At 38.3% G+C, this 10,466-nt stretch overlaps 1 protein-coding gene across 1 annotated transcript; it reads right to left on the reverse strand.

The window, feature by feature from the left end:
- Window positions 1-397: 397 nt before the first annotated feature.
- METTL16 (methyltransferase like 16) lies at window positions 398-10,202 on the reverse strand. The gene is made up of 7 exons (XM_010189025.1): window positions 10,130-10,202; window positions 7,836-7,951; window positions 6,966-7,108; window positions 3,984-4,053; window positions 2,139-2,228; window positions 1,103-1,276; window positions 398-1,015 (listed from the first exon to the last, which is right to left on the reverse strand). The coding sequence occupies exons 1-7, from the start codon at window positions 10,200-10,202 to the stop codon at window positions 398-400; spliced, it is 1,284 nt and encodes a 427-aa protein (XP_010187327.1).
- Window positions 10,203-10,466: the final 264 nt, after the last annotated feature.

Genomic DNA, 10,466 nt, shown 5'->3' on the forward strand with positions numbered 1-10,466 from the left:
CATTAGTATTGAAAAAATATGGAAGAAAATATTTCAGTAAAGATTTCTACTTAGTAACAATATAGAATTCTATTACACCAGAAAAAAAAACCATAAGTACTGTTGATATTTGAAGCTGTCACAGCATAGACACATTTTACTTTTAACATGTAGTTTTACAGCTGCAAAACAAAATCTATTACTTCTCCACCGCTTCATGTCCATTGAAGTACACTTCATGTACTCCCTGCAGCTGTGATAAAGCTATTTAAAATATTAAAGGGGACTTCTATCTCCATTTTACTTTTTTTTTCCTTTAAGGCAAAACAACAGCCTTTGCTAACTGAAAATGTTAACCTATTAAAAATAGTTTACAAAATTTGAGGATTGACTTACTTTACCAAAGTAGGAAAAAGGGCTAACTAGCAACCAGCCGAAGAATTTGGTTCCTTACATATGTGCACAGCTGGTTCATCAAGTCTCTGTTCTGTCCTTCAACCCAGTGCATTTCTACTAATACATCGTTTCCTTCTTTCTTCACATTGATTAAACACTTAAAGAGAAAACATCTATTAGTTTCGCTGGGACTCTGTTCTTTTTCAACTGTCAGGTTGCTAGCTTCCTCTGAAGCGCAAGGTTCCTCCTCTGCATTACTGGAACCTTTGCCAAGTGATGTTTCTGCTTGCTTTGCCTCTGTCTCCTCCTCCTCCATGTGCTCACTGCGTTCTTCCTTGGCAGCAGATTCTTCCATGAGCTTGTCACCTGCGCTCAAGTGGACATCCTCATCAGGTACCCTAAGACCTGTTTCAGAGTCTTCAGTCTTGGGGTTTTCACAGTCTGAATTGTTGCTTGCACTCTTCTGGCTGGTTTTTTCCTCTTCCGTTGCTTGTAGAGTATCTTCAGAAGCTCGAGGAAGTTCTCGTAATTGCCTTACTCTCTCTCGTTTCTTTCTCCTCAAATGAATCCAGGAGTTTTCAATGGCAGTCACAAACAGGCTAACTTCATCTTTTCCACAGGGAACACGTTTATGCTGAACCTATTGCAGAAAACAGCAGAATTTCATACTATCCTCTCATGGTTATGCTTTCAAGTAGGGCGTTGTTTTAAACACTTAATACTGTACCTTCAGATCAGTAAGAATCTTCTCTACCCAGGCTCTAACCACAGCAATAGCTTCTACTGCATCCCAGCCCATAGCTGCAGCTTTGTTGGATAACTCTTTGACTGTAGAAGCCAAGACCATAAATGTAATTGGTTTTCGGGGTTTTTCTAATTTTCTTCTTTTAGACGGAGGTGACTAGAAGAAGAAAGAAAAACAATTACAATGTGATGCAGTATTACTGGGATGATTTTTGTACTCAGAAGACAAGGGGATACTAAATAGTCATTGACATGGCCTGTGTTTCAGTTCACTCTAAAGAGTTTTAGACTGAAAACAGCTAACAGGATCGTGCACTTTATGCTAGCCTGATGACAGAGAGAGTTTATTTTCAGACATTAGGCAAAAAGCTTCTGGTTCCTTCCAACTATTATCTCTCTGTGAGCTGAGAAAATGCATCTGCTCTTGCAAATAGACATTAATCGCCAATATCCACATTTTGACCCAAGTTCACTGAAGGTTTACTTGCATCTTCTATAAGGTTGGTTATTGTCTATACCTATCTTACAGTATATGTACATCTAGATCCAAAAAAGCACCTGACTCATATTAGTTAAGATGATCAAGCTCCACTTAGATTCATGCAGGTAAGTCTGAGCTAGACATATTCACATCTATTTGGTAACTTAATTTATCGTATAGATTCTAAGCAAGTTCTCAGATGGAAGCTTAGAGTTCAAACCTAGTCCCAAACTTTGTATACTTTTAATACTACTAAATTGCTATTTGTATATTACAAGCAACCCTTACTTTCACTGAAACCCACAGGAAGCTCCTGCACAGGCTTTTTTCCTCCCTAAACACAGGTGATTCACAAATCACACATAACAGCTGCTAACAGAGTGGCAGCCAGTTGAGAAATCCCACTGTCCGTAGAGCCTGGTGCATCCAATGTTCCAGTCTGAAGAACAGCTTGTTTCACAGCAGTTGTAGCTCATTAGGCTCTTCCTCCAGTAAGAGGCACAGACTATCACAAGCAAACCAAAATCAGGCTACTTACAGGTACTTGTACATCATCATAGAAACTCCATGCCAGTGCCCATCTCATGGTGCGTCCTTGACAGAATTCAGTATGAGTGACTTTAGGAACCTATACAAAGAAGGAATACAAAATTTAACTTCATATTGACAATCAACATTGATTCACTGTACGCATTTTCGAACTTTAAAAAATTACAAAGTTAGCATAGTTATTTTCTCATTACAGAAATGAAGATTCTTTCCAACATAGCTCATGGGTGTCAGTGACATTTGAAGCTGTCAAACTTGTGCCAAGTCTGACAGCCATGCCCAGGATTTCCCACCTCCAGCCTGCCACATCTGTGCCCTTTCAGAGTTCCAAGTTCAGCAACACACAACACTACCCTTTTTGTGCAGCAATCCAGCACACACCTGCATTCTGATTTTGCAAAAAGCACATCCTTTCTCCTTGTTGAGAGCCTGCTCCTGTTCCGTGCTCGGATACTGAACCCATTGCGAAGGGTTGGGAAGCCAAGCCACTCACCCATCTGCAGATGACAGAAACATGCCCAGAAACGCTTCTCTTTATCTTTGCCCCCAAAAAATCAAGACCGAACTTACACTACCTTTAAATCTAGAACTCGGATGTTACCATTGTCCAGTCTTTTCACACATGGATGCTGTAAGGCATTTAGGTATGGTATGGAGAATATGCTAAGTACTACCAAGGATAAGTACCAGCCACCCCACCCCAGTCTGAATTATCATCAGCTCCAGAGCATAAGCCTCAGGTCTGCACAAAAGGAGAAAAAAAGAAAAAAAATCTGCTACTTTTGAGAAATGACTTCAAAGAGAGGAAAAGGTGTCTTTATCCTAGAACTTTTCCCACCTTTCGACTCCTAATGCTATCAAAATTTCCAATAAATACAGCAAATGTCCAGACAGTTTGAATAATTAGTGGACTTTCGGAAACATTTATGCTGCATCCTAACCTGAACCACAACCCAGCATGTGCTTGGTTACAATGAACATATTCCCAGCCTTCATACAACAAGGATTACAAACCTGAACAAAATTAAATTGGTGATTTCAAGAAAAATACAAAAGGAAATCACATCTCTTCTATGCAAGTTTGCAAGGATTTCTCTCACTTTACTAAGACTGAGGGTGCAGCAGTTCAAGGATAGGGAAGAAAGTCACACACTTGAAATTTAGTGCCTACCTCAGCATCTGCTTTTGGTACTGTTTATGGAATCCATATAGCCAGTAGTTCATCATTCTGGGAACTGACTTTACTACGCATTCTCTTTCCTTCCACTCTCCAGCACATACAAGGACAGACTTCATCATTATCATTCTATTTGTATGGAAATTAGAGACCACACTTCCTCCAGAAAGCCATAAAAAAGCCCTTTGTGCAGCCATTTTGCATGAGACTAGTAGCACAAGGTTTGACTTAGTGCCAGAATTGAACACAACCAAAACAATGCTTCTATTTAAATAATGTTACAATTTCTTTTATAAACCAGATCTCAAGATTTTATGTTAGTGAAGAGGAAAGAGAGCTAGAATTTTATTTATTTATTTTTTTTACAACAGCCCTGTTAAGACTATTTTAAAGCAGAAATTCTGTATGTTCTATAGGATAGAGACATGCTTCGTAATAAACACAAAAATCTGGAGACGATATGTACTACTTACCTGTCAGCGTTGAATCTACAATTATTAAATCTCAACTCCTTTGAGTGCTTTCCTAACAAGGCATCACAGTTTCTTCTTGTAAATAAAAACTCAGTAAAATAATTCAATAATAATTATCTGCATGCATATAGTACATATTGTACAGAACATATATAGGATATACAGAGACTATACAGAAACTCACCCCCTGGATTCGAAGTTCTTCTTTCAATGGTGCTAAACTGCATTTCTTTCCCAACATGCAACTGTACCATCTGCAAACAACACATTAACAAAGCGTTTTACAAATACAGATCAACTGAAAATGGCATCTGCCAGAAAGAGAGAGATTGTACCAGAAACCCGCAAGAACAACAGGAAATTTAAAAATGAAGCAACAACAAATAATCACATTCTTAAACAGAGACGAGAACATAGTACATGAATCAGAGCAGAAGGCCCAAAGACAGATTGGACAGGGGAATCTTGTCAAGTTTGTAGAAAATACATTAAGTATATTATTGCAACAGCACCTAAACAATCCCGTTTCAAAGAGTGACTTTAGGTATATGGAAGATGCTACCCCTTACAATAATTTGTTTCAATTTCTCTACTTTCTTTGGAGAATGAATCAGAATAAAAAAGAATATTCAACTACTGACAAGCATTTCTGCCTCAGAAGCAGACCTACTAACCACTTCTGCTCATGTGTTACTCATTATGCAGGTTTCCATCACCTAACCCATATTTCATGGGGAAACCAACAGGGCAAAAGAAAAGGAAAGACATTTATTTTCACACTTCTGGCAGAGCTTAACCTTCCACCCACAGACACATCTTCAGTATCTCCAAACATTACACCTCTGTTCTTTTTTTTTTTTCTTATTACTATTCAAGCTCTACAACCTTCTCGTCCATATTTTTTTGATGAGTGGATCCAGAAAGGTTATTCATAAATGTAATGCACTGAAGCAAGAAAATCTGAGTTGCCAGTTATCAAGGGACAATTTCCTCAAGACTATGCATCTAAATTGAAGGCAAGCACTTTGAATTGCTCACATATACAAATTAAACAGACTGTAAGCTAAAAAAAAAAATAGTACAAAATAATAGTACAAAAAATAGTAATGGTATTAAGGGACAATTATTTTAATTTACTTTCTGCATAACGCAATATACAGAATTTCATGCAGCAATACATAAATGAAACCCAGACATTTCTAGCAGAACTAAAACACACTACTCCCCCAAATTACAAAATACTGAACCTGCAACTCTTAGGTGAAGTGGAGATGGGGGTAACTAAGTCAAGATCATCTTCTGGCTCAAGGGAATCTCTATCACTAACCATTCATTACTTGCACCCATGTACTGAATTGCCAAACTTGATCTCTAACAAAGCAGGAAAGAGCATTTTAAGTAAACCGTTCTTTCTGTAACAGATTCTCCAAGGTAGTTTATCCAAAAACATGAACTGAACCATTCCTACCCCCTAAACACACAGAGCTTATTTTTCCTAAATATGATACACAGTTAGCATGTGGGTATGTTCTGTGCCTTACACTATCTATTTATCAGATCAAGAGATACCCTCCTCTTTCCTAGATCTTGGCAACATCAGTGGAATAAAACCATTACATATCAGAATCAACACATACAAAAGAAAAAAACCAAGAAAAAATTTAACATATACATATATACCATGGCTTCCTTTCTGACCTGCCAGCCATGATGCTCAAGAGAAAGCTTTCAAAACACTTCCGTTGCTTCCTTATTTGCATCCTCAGCTAAGCAATCTTCTTATGTTCTGTGTTGGTGATTAGTTTTAGAGTCACAAGGAAGGGGAAGATGGACATCTGCTTAGATTTTATTTTTATTCACCCATTTTAGCACTGACTAAATTCAGAACAACTGTTTCAGCTTATATTTAGTTTTGAAAAATCACTACCTTTATTTTAGACAGGACTAAGAGCATGCACACCTAAAAGCCTGTCTGTATCAAGTAGCCTAAAATAACATTCCACTTACAAATTTTCACAGGAACACCAGTCATTTTTCAGCATCCTTGCTGGCACAAGAAACATTGCCAAGTCTAATTCTTCTGGCTTGTAAACGTTTCTGCACATCAAAACCTTTATTTTATCACTCTGCCATACAATCTATCACCTCTTTATTATAAGATTTGGGAGGGGTGACAAAGAAAGGAAGGACATTGAAGGACAAAAAAAAGTTGAGAAGGTTTGCAGAGGTTGCAATTTCACAAACTGATTTTTTTTTATTTAAAGCATGACATGACAGCAGCATTTCTAACAGAGCCACATGCAGTTTTGTTTTGTCTTGTTTTTCCAAAAACTGAATATATTTTTCATTTTTTCAGGCCCACTACTAGAAAACAAACCTTCTAAAGAAAAATGTTGGTATTATACAGATGAAGGCGAGATTCTAATGCAATCCTCTGCCTGGAAAGGTCTAAACAAAACAAAACCAAACCAGGCAGGCTGTATTTCCTTTCCTACTGCAGAAACTGTGGTAACACACGCATAAAATGTTGGCAGCTATACTTTAGAAGGATATTTTAAAAAACCCTGAAGGAATCTTCCAGAAGAGCTAGAGGAATAACATAAAACACTGAGGGACAGGAAGTCTGACAGTCAAAAAACTGAAGACGTGCCATCTGTTTATCTTGTTCAAAATGAAGTCTCGCTATAGTTTTTATTGCAGCTTACGTTCACCCAAGATAGCACTCAGTACAACAGTGCCCTTTAGGAGGCAAAGCTGTAAGTTACCAAAATTCAGCTAGGAAAACACAGAAACTTTGAGATAATGAAGAGATAACCAGGTAATGCCACAAACACTCCATCCCAGATGCCCTTAAGAATCAACCCTGACACTCTTTAGAGATTTGTGTGTGTTAATTTAGCTGCAAGCTACAAGTGTCACTGGTACAGGCTTTTTTTTTTCCTTCTGCCTTAAAATACCTGCAACGATGAGTTGTAATTGATGCTCAGGAACAACTAATTTTACATAAACTGAAACTAATTACTGATGTGGATGTATCATCAAACAAATCAAACAGATACTACTAGACCACAGTTACTTTCCTCACTTAAAAATATCACTTCCACATGACTTTTGCCAAAGAAGCAGATAGAAGATGTGGGGTCTTTAACTAGAACAAAGCACTTACCGTAACCTCTTTTTAAGTTGTAGACTATCATGAATAATTCTTTTGACAAATTCTAGCTCTCCCCCCTCAGCCATGATTTCTGTGATACCTCCTGTATTTACAGAACTGGGAGGGGGACGCCGTGGATTTCGAGAATTTACTCCCTGGATAAAAAAAACAACATTTAGGAAGAACATTTAATAAAATGTTACGACACTTTGTGCACTATTTCCTGCCTCAATCTTCAGCAAGTGTCACCACCTCTAGTTATCCTCCCCCCATCAAAACCATGGACAATAGACAAAGACCTGTTCCAAAAAAGCGTAACTGAGAGATACACATCTGTATCCTGCTAATACGAAATATGTGGTTAGACGTGCTGGTTACATGCATCTACACAATTACAATCACAAGTGCTTAATTTCAACACTTAAATCTTTTTCCTACTGCCCTGTATTATAGAGTTAAGTTTCTGACTATATTAATCAGTGCGTATTGCAAGAACCATTCTGAGCTGTATGATATTGCTTAGGTCACTAAGGAAATGAAAAACAGTCAGGCATTATGCCAGAAACTAATTCCTCAGTACCACTGTTATGCAACCAGCACTCGATTTCAGATTTACTAGCTGCCTACTTTCCAAATTCCTTAAGACAGCAAGAACTTGTGAAAAATTTCTACAGGTCATCCATCACTTTAGGAAGGGTAACAGTTAAGTTTCTAAAAAACTTCTTTGGGGCAGGGGGTGAGGAAGAAGAAGACTTAAATGCTATTTCATAACGATTTGGAGTTTTCCACTCAACCTCCCCCAAGGGGAAGAAGTTAAAATTGTAGCTACCTTCCCACTCACTGAACGCTGAAGTACATTCAACATTTAGTTTGTTAGCTTACCTTTGCTTCTAACTGGTTGGCAAAAAAGGGGGGGTTGCACATGCAGAAATCATAAATGATCTCAGATTCTTCTTTCAGTGCATCCATTAGAAGAGTCTTCTGTGGTACCTTAACCACTAATAGAAAACAGGAATTTGGTCAGTAACAAACTTCATATTTTATCTAGCATGTCATTTATGTTTCATTGTTTCTTGAAATAAGTAATGTATAAAATCTGCACTTTCTAAACAATTTTTCAAAAAAAGAAAAGTAGTATGACCATGCAAATAAAGTCTTCACGTTAAGGATAAGCATACAAACAGCTTGTATGTTTATACACAGTAGTGGAATCACATGAGTCTGTTTAAAATAATAGAAACTGTGTGAGTTATACCAAGTTCTCTGACGCAACAACAAATTCACTTTAAGCCCTTCCAAAAATTAACTCCAGTGTCAGCCCACAGGCTCCTGAAAGATTAAAAGGAGTCCCAGTCTAAACAGTCTTTAATAAACGGAATTCTAGAAGTGTACTCAAAAAATACTGTACTGTATGGTCTTTCTGAAGTGTAAAACAAAGAAAGAAAAAGACTAAGATAAAGCTATCTTCACTGAAGTTACACAGCACCAAGATGAGCTTTAAATGTAATCTTACAATAAAACAGAATTACTGTGTTAGCAATACTATGCACCCTGTATAGGAACTGTAGTTTTCATACAATTTAGAAGAAGCACAACAAAAGAAAAAGATTAGAGATCCTTTCTGGACAAACCTTCTGCTTAATAGGGTCCACCAATTTATTATTACGCATGACAAGGATGAAGGCAAACATCCCACATATAGCTCCACTGTACTTCCCCAAAGGCTATATAACTCCCTTGGAACTTGCAGCCAAGTCCTGCCACACAGTTTCCGAAAACCACAAGAATTCCAGCCCAAGCAGTGGGAATTTAAGTATCAATGAATTCCAGTTAAAGCATGCATGAAGACTATTACATGCAGGACTTCTTGCAGACTTCAGCAGTCCTGCAGCTCATGGATAACGCACATAAAATGAAGATATTTTAGAACAGAGGCAGAAGGCACACCTCTCTTCCCAACATTTACTACTACAATTTATCATCATCCTAAGAATGCAAAGTGGTTAGGATAGCAGGCAATTACCAAAGTTCAAGTTATATACAGCAAGAACAATGCCTAGAACATTCACTAACTTTAAAGTTGCAGTTCTGCAAGACAAAAGCATTCAGAATACTGAAATTTATAGTCGAGAAACAAATTTTAAATCCTATGAGACTAGTTAATTTAAAAAATAAATTAACACATTGTTTCCTGTTTTATAATCTTAAATTTCTAAATTAAACACTTAGCATTTCTCCTTATATTAAGTTGTTCACAGTACAGTGCAATGCTTTCTTACCTCTGTACACATCTGGTTCCCCTGCTTCCCTTTTAATATTAAAAAATGGTAAACCAATAAAATGAGTAATTACTAATTAAAAATTACTAAACACAAATTACTAATTACAATTACACATCACAGTCAAAGCCAAAAGTTCTTCAGCCAGGCATTACATCAGTTGGACTGATGGTTTTCAGGTTACAGTCTTCCAAGAAATTACCAAGTGTCTCCAGAAGCTGCACAGTGCACACCCCTGGCACTGAGGTGAAACATGGCAGTTGCTGTTGCACATAGAGACATTTACTAATATAAATGCTTTGAAATATTCAGCCTCCACTTATCATAGCATTTCACTGCCTTTCTTGTTAGCAATGCCCATTTCAATTTTATCACACAGAATGGTAAAAGGTTGGAAGGGACCTCTGAGGATCATCCAGTCCAGGTCACACAGGAAGGCATCCAGGCAGGTTTTGAATGTCTCCAGAGAAGGAGACTCCACAACCTCTCTGGGCAGCCTGTTCCAGTGCTCTGTCACCCTCACAGTGAAAAAGTTTTTCTTAATGTTTAAGTTGAACCTCCTGTGTTCCAGTTTGTGACCACTGCCCATTGTCCTGTCACTGGGCACAACCAAGAAGAGCCTGGACCCATCCCCCTGACACCCACCCTTTAGATACTTATAAGCATCAATGAGATCCCCCGTCAGTCTCCTCTTCTCCAGGCTAAACAGACCCAGCTCTCTCAGCCTTTCCTCATATGGGATATGCTCGAGCCCTCTCATCATCTTGGTGGCTCTATGCTGGACTCTCTCCTGTAGTTCCTTGTCCTTCTTGACCTGGGGAGCGCAGAATTGGACACAGTAGTCCAGATGTGGCCTCATCAGGGCAGAGGGGGGGGGGATAACTTTCCTCAACCTACTGGTCACAGTCTTCTTAATGAACCCTGGGATGCCATTGGTCTTCTTGGCCACAAGGGCACATTGCTGGCTCATAGTCAACTTGTTGTCCACCAGGACTGCCAGGTCCTTCTCCCCTGAGCTGCTCTCGTACAGAGAGGGGGGGAGAAACAAGGAGAAAAAAAGCCCCCCGTGAAACTAGTTTTTAGTGTAGAGAAAGCAGACAATGGGGCTATGATGAGCAGAATTCTGCAAAATATGTAAAATAGATACACAACACCATGTAATTTCTTTTAGCATTTACAACCAATCCCCACATTTATCAGCTTCTGTTTTGCACATACAGGAGAGATTATTCCC

This window comes from Mesitornis unicolor, unplaced genomic scaffold (assembly GCF_000695765.1).
Source record: "Mesitornis unicolor isolate BGI_N332 unplaced genomic scaffold, ASM69576v1 scaffold54087, whole genome shotgun sequence".
Classification (NCBI taxonomy): domain Eukaryota; kingdom Metazoa; phylum Chordata; class Aves; order Mesitornithiformes; family Mesitornithidae; genus Mesitornis; species Mesitornis unicolor.